The sequence below is a fragment of the Chiloscyllium plagiosum genome, unplaced genomic scaffold (assembly GCF_037043375.1).
Source record: "Chiloscyllium plagiosum isolate Xiang-an unplaced genomic scaffold, Cpla_swu_hap1 HiC_scaffold_39, whole genome shotgun sequence".
In the NCBI taxonomy this organism is placed as follows: domain Eukaryota; kingdom Metazoa; phylum Chordata; class Chondrichthyes; order Orectolobiformes; family Hemiscylliidae; genus Chiloscyllium; species Chiloscyllium plagiosum.
Genome location: NW_028270177.1, coordinates 42,270,220 through 42,292,134, shown reverse-complemented (window position 1 = coordinate 42,292,134; position 21,915 = coordinate 42,270,220). Strand labels below are relative to the sequence as shown.

Sequence of the window (21,915 nt, the reverse complement as noted above, 5' to 3'; positions counted from 1 at the left end):
CTGAAATTTATTTGCCACAGTTCTGCCCAACCTATTTTCCTGTAACCTAAGATTTTCCTCCTCACTATTAACCACCAGTCAATCTTAGCGCCATCTGCAAACTTACTTATCAACCCCTCCCCGACATTCTCATCTATGTCATTTATGACTATCAGGAACAATAAATGATCAGCACTGATCCCTGTGATATGCCACTGCACATTGGCTTCCAGTTACTCAAACAGCCTTCCATCACTGCCTTCTGTCTCTTACCATGAAACCAATTTTGGATTCAATTTGCTATGTTACAATGGATCCCATGTGCTTTTAATTTTCCCATGTGGGGTCTTGTCAATTGCTTTGCTGAAATCCATATAGAGTCACAGAGTCATAGAGACGTACAGCATGGAAACAGACCCTTCGGTGCAACCCGTCCATGCCGACCAGATATCCCAACCCAATCTAGTCTCACCTGCCAGCATCCGGCCCATTTCCCTCCAAACCCTTCCTATTCATATACCCATCCAAATGCCTCTTAAATGTTGCAATTGTACCAGCCTCCACCACTTCCTCTGGCAGCTCATTCCACACACGTACCACCTTCTGCGTGAAAATGTTGCCCCTTAGGTCTCTTTTATATCTTTCCCCTCTCACCCTAAACCTATGCCCTCTAGTTCTGGACTCCCCAACCCCAGGGAAAAGACTTTGTCTATTTATCCTATCCATGTCCCTCAATATTTTGTAAACATCTATAAGGTCACCCCTCAGCCTCCGATGCTCCAGGGAAAACAGCCCCAGCCTGTTCAGTCTCTCCCTATAGCTCAAATCCTCCAACCCTGGCAACATCCTTGTAAATCTTTTCTGAACCCTTTCAAGTTTCACAACATCTTTGCGATAGGAAGGAGACCAGAAATGCACGCAATATTCCAACAGTGGCCTAATCAATGTCCTGTACAGCCGCAACATGACCTCCCAACTCCGGTACTCAATACTCTGACCAATAAAGGAAAGCATACCAAATGCCTTCTTCACTATCCTATCTACCTGCGACTTCACTTTCAAGGAGCTATGAACCTGCACTCCAAGGTCTCTTTGTTCAGCAACACTCCCTAGGACCTTACCATTAAGTGTATAAGTCCTGCCAAGATTTGCTTTCCCAAAATGCAGCACCTCGCATTTATCTGAATTAAACTCCATCTGCCACTTCTCAGCCCATTGGCCCATCTGGTCCAGATCCTGTTGTAATCTGAGGTAACCCTCTCCGCTGTCCACTACACCTCCAATTTTGGTGTCTTCTGCAAACTTACTAACTGTACCTCTTATGCCTGCATCCAAATCATTTTTGTAAATGACAAAAAGGGGACCCAGCACTGATCCTTGTGGCACTCCACTGGTCACAGGCCTCCAGTCTGAAAAACAACCCTCCACCACCACCCTCTGTCTTCTACCTTTGAGCCAGTTCTGTATCCAAATGGCTAGTTCTCCCTGTATTCCATGAGATCTAACCTTGCTAATCAGTCTCCCATGGGGAACCTTGTCGAATGCCTTACTGAAGTCCATATAGATCACATCTACCGCTCTGCCCTCATCAATCTTCTTTGTTACTTCTTCAAAAAACACAATCTAGTTTGTAAGACAGACGCACAAAGCCATGTTGACTATCCCTAATCAGTCCTTGCCTTTCCAAATACATATATATCCTGTCCCTCAGGATTCCCTCCAACAAGTTGCCCACCACCAAGTGGCTCACCGGTCTATAGTTCCCTGGCATGTCTTTACCGCCCTTCTTAAACAGTGGCACAACGTTTGCCAACCTCCAGTCTTCCGGCACCTCACCTGTGACTATCGATGATACAAATATCTCAGCAAAAGCTCCAGAAATCACTTCTTTAGCTTCCCACAGAGTTCTCGGGTACACCTGGGGATTTATCCACCTTTAACCGTTTCAAGACATCCAGCACTTCTTCCTCTGTAATCTGGACATTTTGCAAGATGTCACCATCTATTTCCCTACAGTCTATATCTTCCATATCCTTTTCCACAGTAAATACTGATGCAAAATATTCATTTGCTGTCTCCCCCATTTTCTGCGGCTCCACACAAAGGCCGCCTTGCTGATCTTTGAGGGGCCCTATTCTCTCCCTAGTTACCCTTTTGTCCTTAATATATTTGTAAAAACCCTTTGGATTCTCCTTAATTCTATTTGCCAAAGCTATCTCATGTCCCCTCTTTGCCTTCCTGATTTCCCTCTTAAGTATACTCCTACTTCCTTTATACTCTTCGAAGGATTCATTCGATCTATCCTGTCTATACCTTATATATGCTTCCTTCTTTTTCTTAACCAAACCCTCAATTTCTTTAGTCATCCAGCATTCCCTATCCTTTCACCCTGACAGGAATATACTTTCTCTGGATTCTTAACATCATCTTAGTTCTGTATCCTCTGCTTAATGATTTCTTGTCTACTGGAAACTATTTATTTATTTCCTGGGTTCAAACCCTTCATGATTTTAAAGATCTGCAACATCATATATATATATAGGGCAGTTGAGGCAAGAGTTTACACTGCATAGTCATTGTTGAGTTCTGTCTTCAGACAGATGACACTGTCCACCATCTTGTGTGGCACTATCACCATTCCAAATAAGATTAACTGTGACGACAAACTTATGAGCAAAGTTATAGATAATGGTATCAAAGGAACAGTGTCAATGTGAATACAAAATTGGTTGGGTGAAAGGAAACAGTAACAGTCAGCGAATACTTTTTGAGCTGGAGAAAAGTTTGTAGTGAACTACCCAGGGTAGTTACTGGGATTATTGCTTTTCTGAATATATATTAATGCAGGGGACAATGTCAAAGTTTGAAAATAACATGAAACTTGAAAGAATTGTAAACCATAAAAACAATGTGGAATTCCAAAAGAAGGGCCTGTTCTGAAAAAGGGTCACTGGACCAGAAACATCCCTTCCACAGATGCTGCCAGACCTGCTGAGATTTTTTAGCAATGTCAGTTTTTATTCCAGGAATGAGAAACCTCAGCTGTGAGAATAGTTGGAACACGATAGTACTGTTCTCTTTGGAGACAGGGCAGCTGAGAGATTTATAACAGGTTTTCAAATTCATGAGTGGGCTTGATAGAATAGCTAGGAAGAACCCATTACTACTCATGTAAGAGACAAGAACAAGGCAGCACAGATTTTAAGAGATGTGCAAACAAAGCAAGGGTGATATGAATAAAAATCTTTTTTGAAATAATAAGTAGTTAGGGCATGGAATATACTAACTTGAAATTTGCTGGCGGCAGGTTCAATTGAGGTATTGCAGAGGGGCATTGAATGATTACTTGGAAAAAAATAGTTTGCAACAATATGCAGAAAAATCAGGAAACTGGCAGTAGGTAATGATGCTCATTTGAAAAGATGGTGCAGGCGCAATGATCTAAATGGCCTCTTTCTGTGCTATAACAATTTGTGATTCTGAGACTCAGACCTAGCAACTGAAAACTGGGCATTTATGAGGTGCTGTGAGCCATCACGACCAGCAGAATTGTATTCCAACACAATCCATAAACTCATCTTTTTGCTTTCTCTACTATTACTTACTGTGGATCAATGAAGTCCTAAAAATGAGGTAACAAACTGCTGAAGCTACAACACACGATCAGGCACATGCTCAATAGCAAATGCAGTACTTGAAGTGCGTAGATAAGTAATGCCACAACTACCAACCAGATTAACACTGTTGACCAGCGACATCTAGCCACGGATAATGGTGGATCATTAAACAAGCCTGTGTAGTAGGTTCCTCAAATATTCCCATTCCCAATGCTGAGGAAGTCCAGCACTTTAGTGCAAAAGTCAAGGTTGAAACTCTTGCAAGCACCTCAAAGACCAATTTGATGATTTGTCTTTCCTGAAGTCCCCAGCATTATAGATGTCAATCATCAACTGGTTCAACTCACCAGAAATGGTTGGAAAGAGCAAATACTGCAGTGTCAATAGATCCTGACACTATTCCGGTAATACTTCTGAAGACTTGTGCTCCAGCATTACTGCACTCCAATCCAAACTGTTCCAGTACAGCAACACAACTGGCATCCACCCAGCAATGTAGAAATTGCCCAGGTCTGCCTACTCTACAAAAAGGAGGTCAAATCTCATCTGGCGAACGATCCCCACCCATTTCCTCCTCAGAATCATCACCAAAGCGGTAGAAGGGAACATCGACAATCTACCAGCAGCTCTGCAGCAATAACTTGCTCATTGACATTCTGTTCAAGTTCTGCCAATGCCATTCTGCTCCTTTGGTCCAAATCTAGAGGTGAGGTCAGAGCAATATAAAGGCAGAATTTGGAGAATTGCTCAAGGAGTCTGAGTAAAACTGAAGCCAATAGGAATCAGAGGAGAATTGTTCATAGGTTGGAAAGGAAGATAGTTGTGGTTTAAGACGACCAACCACATCAGTCCCAGATCACTGCTGCAGGAGTGTCTTGGGGCATTTTCTTAGGCCCAACCGCCCCTCAGCTGCTTCATCATTGACCTCCCTTCTGCATAAAGTCAGAAGTGGGGATGTTTGCTGATGATTACCAAACTAGATAAGGGCTTTTGCCCGAAACATCGATTTTACTGCTCCTCGGGTGCTGCCTGAACTGCTGTGCTTTTCCAGTACCACTCTATTCCAGAAGATGATTACACAGCAGTCAGTTCCATTCATAACTCTCAAAACACTGAAGCAGTCTGTATTCATATACAGTAAAACCCGGACAATATCCATATTTTGGTTGAAAAGTAACAAACATGCCATAATGATAATTACCAATAAAGGAATCTCTACTTGACATTCAAAGGTGTCACTGAATTACGATCACTGAATTCCTCCACTATCACCATCCTATTGGCTACTACTGACAAGAAATTGAACCGGATCAATCATAAATACTATGGCTACTACAGCAGGTTGTTGACAGTATTTGGGCACTGTTGGCTTGGCTAGCATTCATTGCTCAAAAGAGTAGTTGAGAAGCAATTACATTGCTATGCGCGTGGAGTCACATATAGGCCAGATCAGATAAGAACTTAAGAGACAAAAAAACTGCCAGATGCTGGAGTCCAAATTAGACAAGCAGAGGGTTGAAAGAGGATACAAGCCAGAAAGCATCAGGTGATGGAGAAGTCAATGTTTTGGGTATCACCCTTCTTCAGGATTGGAGGTGGGGGAAGGGGGAGTGCAGATGGAGGAACAACACCTCCTCTTCTGCCCGGGCAGCCCACAACCCGGAGGACATACCACTGACTTCTCAAATTTCAAATAACCTTCCCACCGATCCCCTGACTCCCATGCCAGCCCCACCTCCTCCCATCCATTCCTCCTACCAACCCCTCCTTCCAGCTACCAACTGGATTCATTCCTCCTTTCCATCTACCAGGTCATACCATCTGTATTCACCTTTCACTAACTTACCACTCCACCTCTTTCCCCATCCACAACCCTTTTCTTTTATCTGCAGCTCCCCTACTGCCACTTCCATTTCTGAAGAAGCATTATACCCAAAACTTCGACTTCTCCACCTCCTGATGCTGCCTGGCTTGCTGTGCTCTTGCAGCCTCCTGTTTGTCTACTCTAGACCAGGTAAGAACGGCAGTTTCCTTTCCTAAACGACATTAGTGAACCAGATGGGGTTTTCTTGACAATCAACAATGTCATTATTAGACTATTAATTCCAGGTTTTGTTTACCGAATTCAAATTTCACAATCTACTAATCGAACCTGGGTGTCCAGAATATTATCTGACTCTCTGGATTAGTAGTCTAATGGTAACACAGTTAGGCCATTGCCTTGCCTCCACCCCTCACCCCCTCCCATCCTGAGCAAATACCTTGATAAAAGGTTAAAGAGAGAGCTAATGGAGATATTCAAAACGATAAAAGTTTATTGGGAGAGAAAATAGGGAGAAACTGTTTCCTTCATTAGTAATGCGATGTTATAGATTTAAAAGAATTGGTAAAAAGAGGGTAAATGAGGAGGAACATCTACATCTAAAATATAGAAGGCACTAGCTGACACTAGTCACTTTCAAATAACCAACACACTGGATGGAATGTGTTATAAGATTTATCGATCTTATAATATAAAAGATAGGATGTTTTACTACAGGTGTACAAAGCCCAGGTGAAATCATATCTATGTACAGTTCTGGATACCACACCTTCAAGAATATATTGAAAAGAGTGCAGCACAGATCCATCCAAGGGGTACTAGGACTCAAAGGGTTAAATTAGGAGGAGAGATTTAGCTGCTTTCTCTGGGCATTCAGAAGGTTAAAATTGATTTGGCAGTGTCTTTTCGGATTTTGAAAGCATTTTAAATTGGACAGAGAGAAATGTTCCTCTGGTCATAAAGGCATGTACATGGGAGTAGAGTAACTTTTTTTTTCGACTCTGTGGAGGTCAGTGTATAGACGGGAAGGTTTTCTGCTCAGGATTGGGTTTTTCTGTGAGATTCCATTCTTCACATGTTTTTACATATTTAGGTTTGGGTAAATTCCAAATGTTACGTAGTTTGAAGTTCTGAAGTTGTCAGGGCATCAGGTGCTATATTTAAAAGGCACTTGGACAGCATTTACCCTCACAACCCTCTGCTCATCGGCCACACTCACAGTGAAAATTTCAGAGACCAGGCAAAAATCTGGCACTACATGACAGCAACATGACAGAGGATCCCTGAAGGCTATAAGGAAGGGAATTTCTTTCGCTTATGAAAGAGGCAATGCTGACTGACAATGTTAGAGACAAAAAAATTGCAGATGCTGGAATCAGGATAGACAAGCAGGAGGTTGGAAGAACACCTAGAGGCTATACTGACTGACAAAGGCAGTCTCAATATAGGATGATATGGAGGTTAGTGCTCAGGGATAGATCCAGTGCTGCAAGAGGATGAATGATCTGTTACATTCTATCTACACAATGCTTTATGCTCTCATGAGTGAGAGAGAGCATGGTAAGCTTGTCACTGCAGAGGACTGTCACACAGGAGGTTGGATGCCAGGAATCCAATGCATCAGAAACTTCATGCACTCACTAGTGCCCATTTATTGCAGCTACCAATGTAGCACTACAGGTACCACAATGGAACTGCCCTCACCAGGATTACATGCTTAAAACATAAAATGAGCTATAACACATAGCAGTTCACACACCATCAGCTCATTGACTTTGCCTCAGAATGAGGAGAATGTGCACATCTGATAAGTTTGCAGGGGACAAAAAAGCAACCACAAATGGTGGGCTTTGAGTTCAGCCCCATTTGCTAATACTGGCCAGGTTTGCTGGTGTCAGCCAGTGCAGCTGTCTCATTTGGGCAGGCTTGTTGACACAAGTCAGGTTTCACCTTTAACATTAAGCTTTAACAATGACAAGCCAGATTGTACATAACTAGGTCTTCCCACGAGCTAATCAAAACAAAGTATTTGCACAAAGAAATACCTTGGATCCGAAGATAAGTAACAGAACAAGTCAGTACTCACCGGAGCTTGTTGAAAGAAGTCCATCCTGCAAGGCACACAATTACATGGTCAGGATTTGTGAATACAGTCACTTCTTACTGATCAGCCAGAGAAGTCGCAAAGAACGAAAGGGAAGAAAGTCCAACAAATCTTTAGATCCCAATCATTGAATCCCCACAGGAAGTAGGCCATTCAGTCCATCAAGTCCACACCACCCCTCTGATGAGCAACCCATCCAGTCCCATCTCCCTACCCTCTCCCTGTAACCCTGCACCTCCCCAAGGCCTAGCCTGAACATCCCTTGACACTATGGGAAATTTAGCATTGCCAATGTACCTAACCTGCACATCTTTGGACTGTGGGAGGAAACCAGAGCACCTGGAGGAAACTCACACATATAAGAGTGAACATGTAAACTCCATACAGACAGTTGCCCAAGGTTGGAATTGAATCTGGCTTCCTGGCGCTGTGAGGGACCACTGTCCGATCTCATTGTTTTGGGGATGTTGTCCCCTGCCTCCTGTGGCCAAAGATCTGCAAATGAGATTTGGACTTCCCCTTCTGTTAATCTGCCCCTGACCTTCTGTTAAGTTTTAACCTTCCCAATCTCACTCCTGTGAGCTTGTTTCCTCTCTAGCTGTGTAATCTCCCCGTTCTCCTTCTGCTAAATTGCATCCCCATACCCACCTGAAGTGTCACATCATTCTCCATCCAATTATTTGGTCATCAGCAAATTATAACATTGCCCTGCAATTTGGAATTATTTCTGTAATTACAAGCAAAAATAGCCAAAAGAAGTCCCTTATGGAACACAACTCATTCCAGTTTTCCTTCGTAGCCCTATCCTGTGCCTTCTACCCTCCAAGCAACTCTATTTCCTCTATCCTCATACAGCATCCTTGCAAAGACAAGTGGATTGAAAGCAGAATTGAGACAACTGTTGGGTGGGTCTGTGGAGATGGTGGAAGACATGTAATGCATTAAGAAGGCACTGGTGAGGGACCTCTGCACAGAATTCTTCCAGAGACAGAGGATGAGTAGTACCATTCAAGGTAAGTTGTGAAGGGGATGATAAGCTATCAAGGCTTTGAATACAGGAGTGTCTTGGATGATAGAGTCCTGGGCATGGATGCAGCAATTGGTGTGAGGATAAGGGCAAAAGAGCAGAAAAGCCAGAAGGGGTTTCAGTTATGAGGGAAAATTGTGGAAACATTCATACTAAGCAGTTTTGAAGTTGAGGATAAAATATATTACTGGGATAGAGTAACGCAAACTTTACTCTGTACCTGGAGACTATTTGATCTGTGAGAAGTAGAATGAACATTTAATATTGCAAGTGGCATCCCACTCACAAGTCAACAAACACATTAAGTAGCTAGCTTCGTTTTCAGTTCCAAAGGGTAGAAGCTATGGGATTGTTTGACTGATTATTCTGAAGAAAATTGTAACCTGACCTTCGAGTTTCAACTATCTCTGGCCAGGGCATAGACAAGGGGGAACATGTAACAGTGCAGTGTTTGAAATGGGGTCAAAATCAAGTGACTACATTGAACAATTTATACTAATTTCCAGCAGTGTGAAAGTGATTAAAATTCAACACATTTGAAATGAGTGAAATAAATGTAACACAGATTGCAAGTGAATAGAATGTCATTTTATTGTGAAGTGCTTCATGCTAGTCAACAGCATGAATCCCTTGTTACAGAAAAGTATAAACACGGTTAAAGTATAAATAAAGCAATAAGCCTGGGCTAATAGGCAGGATATATAAAAAAATTCCACTGGGTATATACTAAGGCAAAGTCATATTAGTTTTTTGCATAAATATTAATACTGGCAGTAAGAAGTATTTTAACATGAGTTCACAGAAATACAAACGTCTCATCTGGACAATACAGTTAATCTAAATACAGTTAATCTAAATACAGTTAATATTTATGGCAACTCAAATACTGACTGGTTAAAAATATATCAGTGATGCTACATTCACATTTCAATGATCACAGAATGTTGCACTTAATTTCCTTTTAATTGTGGTCAATTCTGGACATTTCTACCTGTCTCTTTCACAAGACAAGCACCAACATTCTCTCTCTCACTGACCTGACAATATCAATTTCACTAACTACTGCAACAATCTGTAATAAACTGTTAACCAGTTTGATGCATATAGTACAAAGTCTATTTCCCCTGCGATCACTTTATTTAAAATTTAAAATACAGTAGGAAAGCCAGAGGCTTGAAAACAACCGGCTCAAAGCAAGACAGGGACAGCAAACTGGAGGAAGCTCATTAGCTAAAAGGCGAATACTGGTTTTGTGCAAAATGCCTGAATTTCAAGAATTGTCAAGCAATTGACAAGGGCAGCAGTGTGGAATTGCAAATGTACAATTCCAGCTTAAAACTGCCTTTTTAAAAGAAAACTGTTCCTTCATTGTGAAGCATCTCAGCCATCTGTGCAAAATGTTCACTTTAACACAAAAAACAGAACTCATCCCTATCTCTCCAAAGAAATTTAACAATGCAGGAGACCTGATCCAAAATACTCATATTGCAACTTACCAAGCACCCAGTTTGAACCACCATTCCTGCATATTACAAATTCAGGCTAAGGCACACTCCTCCTGTAGAAAGTCAACAGATTTTTACGTCTTTCTCTTTCCTCTGAAGTGAGAGTCTCAGGTTTCTTGTATAATTCCTTTAAATCTTTAAGTTCTTGCAAGACTTTGTCTGCTTCTGACCATTTAGCCATAGCATCGTTCAACAAGCGTGCTGCACTCCTGGTTGACCAATTGTCTTGGGTGGTGGTGCTCTGAAGACGTTGCTCAACAGCTGCGTCCTTCCCAGAGACTTGCTGGAGAAGTTCCCTTGTTACTTTTAGCTCAAAAGCTATACTACTTTCCATTTTTTCCACATTTGTGTTCTTTAGGTTGCCATAAGTATCAAATTGTTTTGTTATTACTTGTTGCTTGGATTCTGATAAGATATCTCCCAAGGAAGCACATTTCACCCGTAGTAGATTTGCCCTGTTTAGTGAACTATTACTGTTGGTTTCAGACTGTTGTTTCTCCATTTCATTTGTATCTGTAGATGCTTTTGTTTGAAAATCAGACTCACCTTCATTTTTGAGGAGATCAGAAATCGTTTCTCTGGTACAAGATAGCTTTCCAACCTCTCCCTCCTCGGCTGGTGGACCCTCTCCTTCTTTCGCTGGCAAACCCTCACCCTCCTCGGCCGCCTGACCCTCTCCCTCCTCGGCCCCCCGACCCTCTTCCTCTTCGGCCCCCTGACTCTCTCCCGCCTCGGCCCCCCGACCCTCTCCCGCCTCGGCCCCGCGACCCTCTCCCGCCTCGGCCCCCCGACCCTCTCCCGCCTCGGCCCCTCGACCCTCTCCCTCCTCGGCCCCCCGACCCTCTCCCTCCTCGGCCCCCCGACCCTCTTTGGCTTTGTCCAATGGCTCCTGGTTTGATGGTCCTTCTCCCTCCTCAGTTAGTGGACTTTCTTCCTTCATTTCTAATGCATCATTGCTTTTTGCATTAGTGCATCTGGCTTTAGGCATAAGGATAGGTCTATTCTTCTTGGCTTGATCACTGACTTTTTCTTTCAATTGCGCTTCATCTGTCGATTCTTCAATAATAAGAGTCTGAGCACCAAGTTCTAGTCTCTGTATTCCACTGGACATAGCACTGGCTACCTAGGATATAAAAATAACCTTTGAACATTTTGCTATTCTTTACCCTTGTGAGAGATCAGTTCAACAAAACCATCAGCAACAAAATAAAAGCTGCACAGCAAGAAAGGAAAAAGTAAAGTAGCATATGTGGTGACAACACAGGGGTTGATGTATCAGGTGTGGGTTGACAGGTGCTACCTGACTTAAATAGTGTTTCACAGCAACAAGATTGCATCTGTCAGAAGTCATACTTCCTGGACACCATAAGATATAAAAGCAGAAGTTAAGCCATTCAATCCATCGAGTCTGCTCTGCCATTCAAACATGGCTGATAGATTTCTCCTACCCCTGCAATCGCAAGAAGTGCAAAACGTGCGCCCACACCTCCCCCCTCACCTCCCTCCAAGGCCCCAATGGATCCTTCCATATCCGTCGCAAATTCACGTGCACCTCCACACACATCATTTACTGTATTCGCTGCACCCGATGTGATCTCCTCTACATTGGGGAGACAGGTCGCCTACTTGCGGACCGTTTCAGGCAACACCTCTGGGATACCCGCACCAACTAACCCAATCGCCCCGTGGCTGAACACTTTAACTCCCCCTCCACCAAGGACATGCAGGTCCTTGGCCTCCTCCATTGCCAGACCTTGGCCACATGACGCCTGGAGGAAGAGCGCCTCATCTTCCACCTAGGAACCCTCCAACCACACGGGATGAATGTAGATTTCTCATTTCCCCTCCCCCACCTTATCTCAGTCCCAACCCCCAGATTCAGCACCGCCCTCTTGACCTGCAATCTTCTTCCTGACCTCTCCGCCCCCACCCCCTCTCCGGCTTCCACCTATCGTATTCCCAGCGCCCCTCCCTCAAATTCCCCCCCCCACCTTTTATCTCAGCTCGCTTGGCACACCAGCCTCATTCGTGAAGAAGGACTTATACCTGAAACGTCGATTCTCCTGCTCCTCCGATGCTGTCTGGCCTGCTGCGCTTTTCCAGCACCACACTTTTCAACTCTGGTCTCCAGCATCTGCAGTCCTCACTTTCTCCTGATAGATTTCTCAACCCCATTCTCCCGCTTTCAGCCCAGAACTCTTGATCCCCTTGATACTCAAGAACCTATCTATCTCAAGCTTAAATACAATACAACCTCTATTATATGATCATCAATTATTTGAATTTCAGATCATCCAAACAAGATTTCAAGGTCCTGTAAAAAAGGCATTAGGCAACTCAGCATTCAGTTATCAATTAAATGGCATTGTGGTGTGCATTGCCAGATAACCAAGAAATGTTTGATAACTGACACACAAATTACCACTTGCTTACAATAGATCAGTTATTGGTTCAACAGCATTATGGCATGCATTGCCGGATAACCAGCACTCATAAAATACCGATTGTTTATGATCAGATTGTTTATCCGAACAAAATACTCCCCGCCCTTTTCGTTCGGATAATTGAGGTTCTAATGTACACGTAATGACCTAAGCTCCACAGCCTTCTGTAGCAAAGAATTCCATAGATTCACCACTCTCTGGCTGGACAGGTTTCTCCTCATCTCTGTCATAAAAAGGTCTTCCCTTTATTTTAAGGCTGTGTCCTCAGGTCCTATTCTCTCCAATTTTGCCAACATCCACTCTGTCCAGGCCATTCAGTATTCTAAGAGTTTCAATTAGATCCTCCTTCATCCTTCTAAACTACATCAAGTATAGACTCAAAGTCCTCAAATGTTCTTCATAGGTTAAGCTTTTCATTCCTGGAACCATTCTCGTGAGTTTCCTCTGCACAAGCTCCAGGGCCAGTATGGCCTACCTGAGATACGACGCCCAAAACTGCAGACAATATTCGTGTGAAATTCACTCAACTCTCAGAGACTAGAACAGTTCTCCATAGATGCCCTCCCATGCCATATGATGTGGCATAAATGGCAGCAAAATTATTGGAAAGAGGAGAAAGATCTGCTGAGATTGAAGTGAAGGAAACCACAAATACTGGGGCAGTTACATGAATAAATCTACAAAACTAAATTAAAAGTGAAAATAAAATTCAGCCTCATCCTTTTGGAGAAGTTTGAAAAGAGGAGAGACGAAGGAGTGCCTAAGGGAATTGTGCTGGCTACAGCTAAGACCTTGAATTGCTTGAGAACATGGAAAACATAAGAGACCGGCAGCACCATTAATCCTTTTATCTTATTTGGGCATGGTAAACAACCTACTTTAACCTGTTAACAGTCAAATAACTTCCTTATTATATTTAACTCATGGAGCATGTCTAAACTATTGACTCTTAATACACTTATAAACCATTACTTGGGACCTCAATCCCTTTTCGGTAAGCTTTGACCACACTTTATAAATGGAAAGGGAATGCTAACCTCTCAACCTTCTTCTCTGTAACAAAAACAGCCTCAAGTCCCTCAGCCTTTCCTCGTAAGACCTTCCCTCCATACCAGACAACATCCAGATAAATCTCCTCTGCACCCTTTCCAAAGCTTCCACATTCTTCCTATAATGCAGCGACCAGAACTGTATGCAATACTCCAAGTGTTTGTACAGTTAGAACATGACCTCATGGCTCCGAAACTCAATCCCTCTACCAATAAACGCTAACACACCGTACGCCTTCTTAACAACCTGGGTGGCAACTTTCAGGGATCAATGCACATGGACACTGAGATCTCTCTGCTCAACCACACTACCAAGAATTCAATTAGTCTAATACTCTGTAATCCTGTTACTCCTTCCAAAGTGAATCACCTCACACTTTTCCGCATTAAACTCCATTTGTCACCTGTCAGCCCAGCTCTGCAGCTTATCTACGTCCCTCTGTAACCTGCAACATCATAGAACATAGAACATAGAACAATACAGCACAGAACAGGCCCTTCGGCCCACGATGTTGTGCCGAACTTCTAACCTAGATTAAGTACCCATCCATGTACCTATCCAAATGCCGCTTAAAGGTCGCCAATGATTCCGACTCTACCACTCCCACGGGCAGCGCATTCCATGCCCCCACCACTCTCTGGGTAAAGAACCCACCCCTGACATCTCCCCTATACCTTCCACCCTTCACCTTAAATTTATGTCCCCTTGTAACACTCTGATGTACCCGGGGAAAAAGTTTCTGACTGTCTACTCTATCTATTCCTCTGATCATCTTATAAACCTCTATCAAGTCACCCCTCATCCTTCGCCGTTCCAACGAGAAAAGGCCGAGAACTCTCAACCTATCCTCGTACGACTTCCTCTCCATTCCAGGCAACATCCTGGTAAATCTTCTCTGCACCCTCTCCAAAGCTTCCACGTCTTTCCTAAAGATGTGTCTTTAGGAAAGACACTGTCCACAATTCCACCAACTTTACTGTCATCCACAAATTTACTAACCCACCCTTCTACACCCTCATCCAGATTATTTATAAAAATGACAAACAGCAGTGGACCCAAAACAGATCCTTGCAGTACACCACTAGTAACTGAACTCCAGGATGAACATTCCCATCAACCATAATCCTCTGTCTTCTTAAAGCTAGCCAATTTCTGATCCAAACCGCTAAATCATCCTCAATCCCATGCCACCTATTTTCTGCAATAGCCTACCGTGGAAAACCTTATCAAATGCTTTATTGAAATCCATATTCACCACATCAACTGTTTTATCCTCATCCACCTATTTGGTCACTTTCTCAAAGAAGCTGTTTAATGACTTACTTCTTTCCGATGTTGCCTTGTTGGTGGTCTTCGGCTGTGGTTTATTTTTGCTCTGTTACGTGTTAAGTGATCCAGAGAACTCTTTTCATCCACTGTAACCTGGACACAAACACACTGCTTAACAACTAATCCTCATATTGATTAACGTTGCAATAAAGCATTCAGAGAACTGGCAGAACATTCCTGACACACAAAGTGAAATCTGATCCACTTCTTGTTACAGGAATCAAAACAAAGAAAATCCAATAAAGACTTCATGTATTGTCTTGCTTCAGGCATCAGCGTAACTTTGGGTTTATGATTCTTCACTGCACAAGGCATTGAAAATCTTGGGTGCCTTTCATCAAAGAAAGATGGGTCAAATCAGGAATTTAATAAGAGCCAATGAAATGCTGCTTGATGGAACCATGATGATTATTGTGTATTACGTAGTAACAACTTTCACCAAGAGATTCACAGTTTGCTTTGTTGTACATGGATTCCCTACTTTAACTAATTACTAAATAGACAGTGGCAGCTCCAACATTACACATTAATGTCACATCATCTATATATAAACAAGCCATGAAGTTGGAATCACATCATGCTGTCATGCTACATTCATGTAGGTTGCAGTTACTCATGAAACCTGTAATAATTTTGGGTTAGTCAGTGATATCATCGTACACTAAGTTCTTGAGCTTCATGTTACCAACCAAGATTTGGCTGATGTGATATAGGCTGGTGTGATAACACAGAATCCAAATCACTGCTTATTTCTGCTTCCGCCACTTCTGTGGGCAACAATCTCTGAGTCATTCCCACTCACTGTGTAAAAGTGTTCTTCCTCATTTTCCCCCAATGCACAAAATCTTAAGTCTGCATCTCCTGGCCCTTGTACCATCAGCTAGTAGTAACTGTCCATCCCTGTCTATCTTAATCCTAATCTTGTGCAAATTGATCAAATTTTCCCTCAATCTTTTTGTTTCCAAGGGGGACAATCTCACCTTCTCCATCCTTTCTTTCCAGCTAAAATCCTGTGTTGCTGGAACCATTCTGGTAATTTTCCTCTGCACCCTCTCAAGAACCCTCATACCCTTCCTAAACTGTGACAAAAAGAACAGGAAGCAATAGTCAAGCTGTGGCCGAACCACAGCTTTATAAAGCTTTGTACAACATCCCTGCCTTCCGTCTCAATATCTTATATGTTTATTTTGCTCAAGAGCCAAAATGCTTTGCTAACTCTCTTTCAATATGTCCTCTCACTTTCAAAGATCAATGCACACAGACTCCAAGGTTTCTTTGTTCCTGTACACTCTTCAGAACTGTGCCATTAAGCCTACATTGCCTCTTCCTATTGCTTCTGCCAAAATGCCTCACTTCACTCTGTGCTGCACTAATTTCCATTCACCACTTGTTTGCCCATTTTCTAGCCTATCTACATCCTGGTTCTTATTACCCACACTATCAGCTACACCTCCATGCTTGGTATCATTGACAAAAGACTGACTCCATAGCCCAATATCCACTCAATTACGTACAGCGTGAACAGTGGTCCCAGCAATTACCCTTGGGGTACACAAGTTTGCACCGTCCTCCAGTCTGAAAAATAGCCAACTGCCATGACTCAATGCTTTCTTTCCCAAGCCATTTCGTTTATCCAAGTTGACATTGTTCCTCCTATTCCATCAGCCTCAGTTATGTGAACCAGCTTTTTATTTTGGAACTTTCTCAAATGTTTTCTTAAAATGTAAAGAAATTTACATTGCCCTCCCTTCGACTCTGATCTCTCCAGCATCTACAATCCTTACTTTCTCTAACGTTTTCAGTTGCTTCATCAAAGTATTCAGTGAGATCAGTCAAGCATGATCTGCATTTTACAAATCCAGGTTATCCCTGGATTAACTCAAACCTCTCCAAGGGCCTGTTGGCACCTAAAACCGCATCTTAATAGAAGATTAGATTCCCTACAGTGTGGAAACAGGCCCTTCGGCCCAACAAAACCACACCGACTCTCTGAAGAGCAAACAACACCTCCTCTGACTAATGCTAACACTATGGGCAATTTAGCATGGCCAATTCACCTGGCCTGCACATCTTTGGACTGTGGGAGGAAACCAGAGCACCCAGAGGAAACCCATGCAGACATGGAGAGAATATGCAAACTCCGCACAAACAGTTGCCTGAGGATGGAATTGAACCTAGGATCCTTGTGCTGTGAGGTCGCAGTGCTAATCACTGAGCCACCAACTGATACTAAAATAACTCATCAGTATAGAATAATACAATGAAACTGAGAACAATCACCTGATCAAACTCTTTGTTATTGGCTTCTTCAATGGCTTCATTCAGGGCTCTGAGCCACGAATCCTTCTCCTCAGCATCATTAACTTGAAATTTTAATTCAGGTACCTGCAACACAAGAATTGGAGCATCTCAGTTCATGCATCAGTCCTTCTTCCAACTACCCTACTTGGTTTTGACTGTAGATGTAGATTCCAGTGGTTAGACACAGACAGTACATTACCACACAGTTCGAGTAGCTGCAAATTGGAAATGAGTAGTGAGGTGAAGAACCAATTGGAATAATTGGGTATGAAGGTGACAAAGGAATAGATGAAGATTTTGGCTGATGAGCTGAAACAGGGATGAAATTGGATGATATTATAAAAGTGGTATTAGTGGTGGCATGATTAGGAGATTGGAAACTCACCTCAGGATAAAATCTGAAACCAAGGTTGCAAACAAATTAACCTAGTCTCAGAATGTTGCCAGGTTTGAATTTGATAGCTCAGGAACAGTGCTTGGAGCAAAGATCAAAAATAATGGTTTTGACTTTCCCAATATATAACTAGTGGAAATTTGCACTCATCGAGCATTTGATTCTGGATGACAAGTGGGTGTATGAAGGGATGCTGTCAGGATAGAATTGATGACTGTTAGTGCAGATGATTCCAACCAACTTCGCATTACACCACCTAGGGGTAGCATGTAGACAGGCAATAAATCCAGTGAGTCAGGCCGACCCCATGGGCTACTTACTCAATATGGCTGACTCCGCCGGGCACACGGCCAAGCCGGCCGACTCCACGGGCTACATACTCAATATGGCCGACTTCACCGGGCACATGGCCAAGCCAGCCAACTCCACGGGCTACATACTCAATATGGCCGACTCCACCGGGCACACGGCCAAGCCGGCCGACTCCACGGGCACACGGCCAAGCCGGCCGACTCCACGGGCACACGGCCAAGCCGGCCGACTCCACGGGCACACGGCCAAGCCGGCCGACTCCATGGCACTCTCAGCTGGACTGGCTGTTTATGACAAAGAAAAGGAGCTGAATTAGACCCAATGACTTCTCTGTTTGATCCTTCATTCTTCTTGTTTTATTACTTGTAAAAGATTATTTACCTGCAATTTTATTCAGTTTTAGTGAAGGGGTCACAGCTAAAACATCAATTTCTCTATTCTTCCCAGAAGCTGACAGACATGCTGCATTCTGTTTCATTTCAGATTACCAGAGCTGTGACACGTTTTACAAAACCATTCATCTGGTAGCAGCTGAAAACCTTTCATTTTCCTTTCTAACTTGCAAGAATTCAAAGCTATCAAGGACATGCAATAGACACTCTTGCCTTGACAAGGAGTCAAACGCTATTTATCTCTGCAAGTTTATCCCTGCTTCTATTCCAAGGTCTGTAAGGAGAGAAAGAGAGAGTCCGCATGTGGAGAGAGTGAGAGTGAGTGCATGTGGAGCATAGGGTGGAGGAGTGAGACTTTGTTTAGCCTTGGCTTGCCGCTAGCTTCCCTATTGTTTCCTATGCTTTCTTCAGTGATATTCCTAATTTGCCAACCAGCAACACAAAGTTAGTTAAACCTCTGCAATGAAGCCTATATTACTACAACTTCCTTGCTCAACCCACAGCCTGTAACACAATTCCCCTTTCATTTCCCTTTAGAACTACCCTGCTGATAAGTATTCCATATTTGTTTTGTTCCTTTCACTTCTATGCATCTGCTGTTGCCTTACAGTGCTTATTGCTGGACAATCTTGTAGCACTGCTGGGAAGATGTTTCCTTTCACGGGGGAATCTAGAACGAAGAGTCTTCAAAATAAGGCCTCTCCCATTTAAAATGAAGACAAGCAGGAATTTCTTCTCTCAGAGGTTGTTAATCTCAGGAATTCTATAACCAAGAGCAGTGGATACTGGATCATTGAATGCATTCAAGTCTAAGTTAGATAGATTTTCAATCTACAAGGGCAAAAATCTATGGGGCCAGACAGTCAAATGAGGTTGAGGCAACCATTAAGGTGGCATATGATTGGGCTGTTTCGAGTGGCTGAATAACCCACTTATCCTTTAAGTTCTTATGTTATTCACTGCCTACTTTCTATCTTCCTTGATTCCATGAGACAGCAAAGACCCCTTCTCAGCTCTAAAGATATTAAAGCATTCGAAGTCCTCTGGGGTACAGGATTCACATCCTTAAAGGAAAGAGATTTCTCTTTATCTCAGTCCTAAATAAATGGCCTCTTATCCTGAGACTCTGCCACTATATTAATGCAGCATAGAAACCTCTTGTTGATCACCTCCTACCATTTTCACCCCTATCCAGCTAACAAATTAGTTCTTCATTTTCAACAGTAATTTGGATGCTACACTGAGGGTGGCAAGGAAATAGAGTGAATTCTAGATGTGGTGCTTCAAAGTCCATTGCTATAAGTGGATCAGTAGTATCACTATTGACTGAGCTGGTCGAGTCTTAAAGGACAGAGATGCAAGACTGGGGCTGTGGCAGAAATTGAACAAATAAATGAGAAGGGAAAATGCTACGGAACCTGGTCCTCACCTATCTACCTGCTGCAGATGCATTCATACATTACAATGCTACAGTGGAACTTGGATTATCCGGCATTTGAATAACCAAATTTTGGATTACCCGAACAGGATTGCAAGGTCCTGATGCCAGGCTAACTATATTATCCGACATCGATTAACCAAATGAAATACTCTCTGTCCTTCGGATAATCGAGGTTCCTCTGTAATGGGATTAACTGTAATGGTATAATTCTTGTGAAAATCAAGTTCCATCTTCATGTTGAGTATAGCCTTCATTGCCTAAATGAGATAGATTTTGAAAATATTTAGCAATTCAAAACTGACCATCTGTGAGGTGCAATGTGCCATCAGCAGCAGCAGAATTGTATCCAACAACAATCTGTAACCTCATGGCCTGACATGTCCCTATCTCCATAATGACAATGACACCAGGTGAATCAACCCTGGTTCAATGAAGAGTGCAAGAGAGCATGCCAGGAGCAAAACTATGCATAAGTAAAAGTCAGGTCTTAAGTTAATGAAGTGACAACCTTGCATGCAAAACAGCAAAAGCTGCATGCAATAAACCAGTTTAAATGATCCCATAACCAATGGATCTGATCAAGTCCAGCAGTCCACCCCAATGTTCCCTCAAAACTTCTCATGCCACTACACATACCTCCAAGGTCTGTGCCAAGCAACAGTTTCTGCAAGTAGAAGCTATGCATAAGTATGCTGATTGGGAAGCTTCATGCATGCCAGTCAAGCAGTTGTGCAGCTTGGTGGAAGATTGGTACTGCCATATCCAGTTGTGATTGGTGGTGGGAAATTAAACAACTAACATGAGGTGAACGGTCTGTAACGATTCCCAACCTCAATGATGGGGAAACCCAGCATTTCAGTGCAAAAGATAGGCTGAGGCATTTACAACCACCTTCAGCCCAGAAGGCCCGAGGTCCCCAGGATGACAAATGCTAGTCTTCTCTAATAATTTGATTCACTCAAGATAGTTGAAGGCACTGTATGCTGCAAAAGCCAGAACTATGCTCCGAGCCAAACTTTTACAGTACAGCCTCAAACCTGGCATCTACTTGACAATGTGAAAAGATGTACAGATATGCCCTGTTCACAAAAAGCAGGGCAAATCCAACCTAGCCCAATACTGCCCATCAATCTAATTTTAATCATCAGTACGTCATGGATACTGTTGTCAATAGTCCTAACAGGCAGCATTCTCATCAATAACATGCTCAACATTGCTCAGTTTAGTTTATGCCAGGACTACTGAGTTCCTGCCTTTATAACAGCTTTGGTCCAAATATGGGAAAAAGACCTGAACTTGAGAGATGAACTGAGGGCAAATGCCCTGAAGATGAAGGCAAAATTTGACTAACTGGGGCATTAAGGAGTTCCAACAAAACTGAAGTCAAAAAAAGCACTCTGCTGATTGGAGTCAGATCTAGCTGTTTGTGGTTATTAAAGGCCAAGCATCCCGTCCTGAAGCATTGTTACAGGTGCTCCTCAGAGGACTGTCCCAGGTCTAACCAGCTGCTTCATCGATGACCTTCCATTGATCATAAAGTCAGAAGTGGGAATATTTGTTGATGATTGCACAATGTTAAGTGTCTACGTTCCCTCTAATAGTTCCTGCTGTGTGTGGATCGCCGTAATGCATACATGGCAGTGACTTCCTCAATTGGAAGTCAATGCATCCACACACCAATCAGCAAGTGCAGGCTTATAAGTGGCTTCGTTCCTGTGCAGCTTAGAGGGGACATTGTTCAGTACTAATTGCTGCTCCTCAGATATTGAAGCAGTCCTTGTCCAAATGCAGCGAGACCTGGACAACATTTAGTTTGGGCTGATATTTGCAACACAAGTGCCAGGCAGTGACTTTGTCCAACAAGAGGGAATCTAAGAATCTCACCTTGTCATTCACTGGCATTACCATCACTAAATCCTTCACCATCAATGTCTTTGGTGATAGCATTGCCCAAAGCTAGAACTGGTCTGAAAGTATTGTGTCTACAAGAAGAGATCAGAGGCTGTAGTGAGTAACCCACTTTCTGTCTCGCCAAAGCCTGTCCACTATTTACACACCACAAGGCAGGAGTGTAAAAGGACACTATTATCTGGTAGGTACAGCTCTAACAAAACCAGAGAAGTTCAACACCATCCAGAAGAAAGCAGCCTGCTTGACTGGTATCTCAGCATCTACCCTCAATATTCACTTCCCCTACC

General features: G+C 42.9%; 1 protein-coding gene across 1 annotated transcript in view; it reads right to left on the bottom strand.

The window, feature by feature from the left end:
- Positions 1–9,115: 9,115 nt before the first annotated feature.
- Positions 9,116–21,915, bottom strand: part of LOC122540860 (uncharacterized) — a 52,933-nt gene continuing 40,133 nt past the window's right edge. Inside the window, exons 3-5 of the mRNA XM_087981355.1 lie at positions 17,158–17,262; positions 14,872–14,970; positions 9,116–11,177 (exon numbers count right to left, since the gene is read on the bottom strand). Of these exons, the coding sequence (XP_087837481.1) occupies positions 10,092–11,177; positions 14,872–14,970; positions 17,158–17,262 (1,290 nt within the window). The 3' untranslated portion in view covers positions 9,116–10,091. The remainder of the gene's footprint in view (positions 11,178–14,871; positions 14,971–17,157; positions 17,263–21,915) is intronic.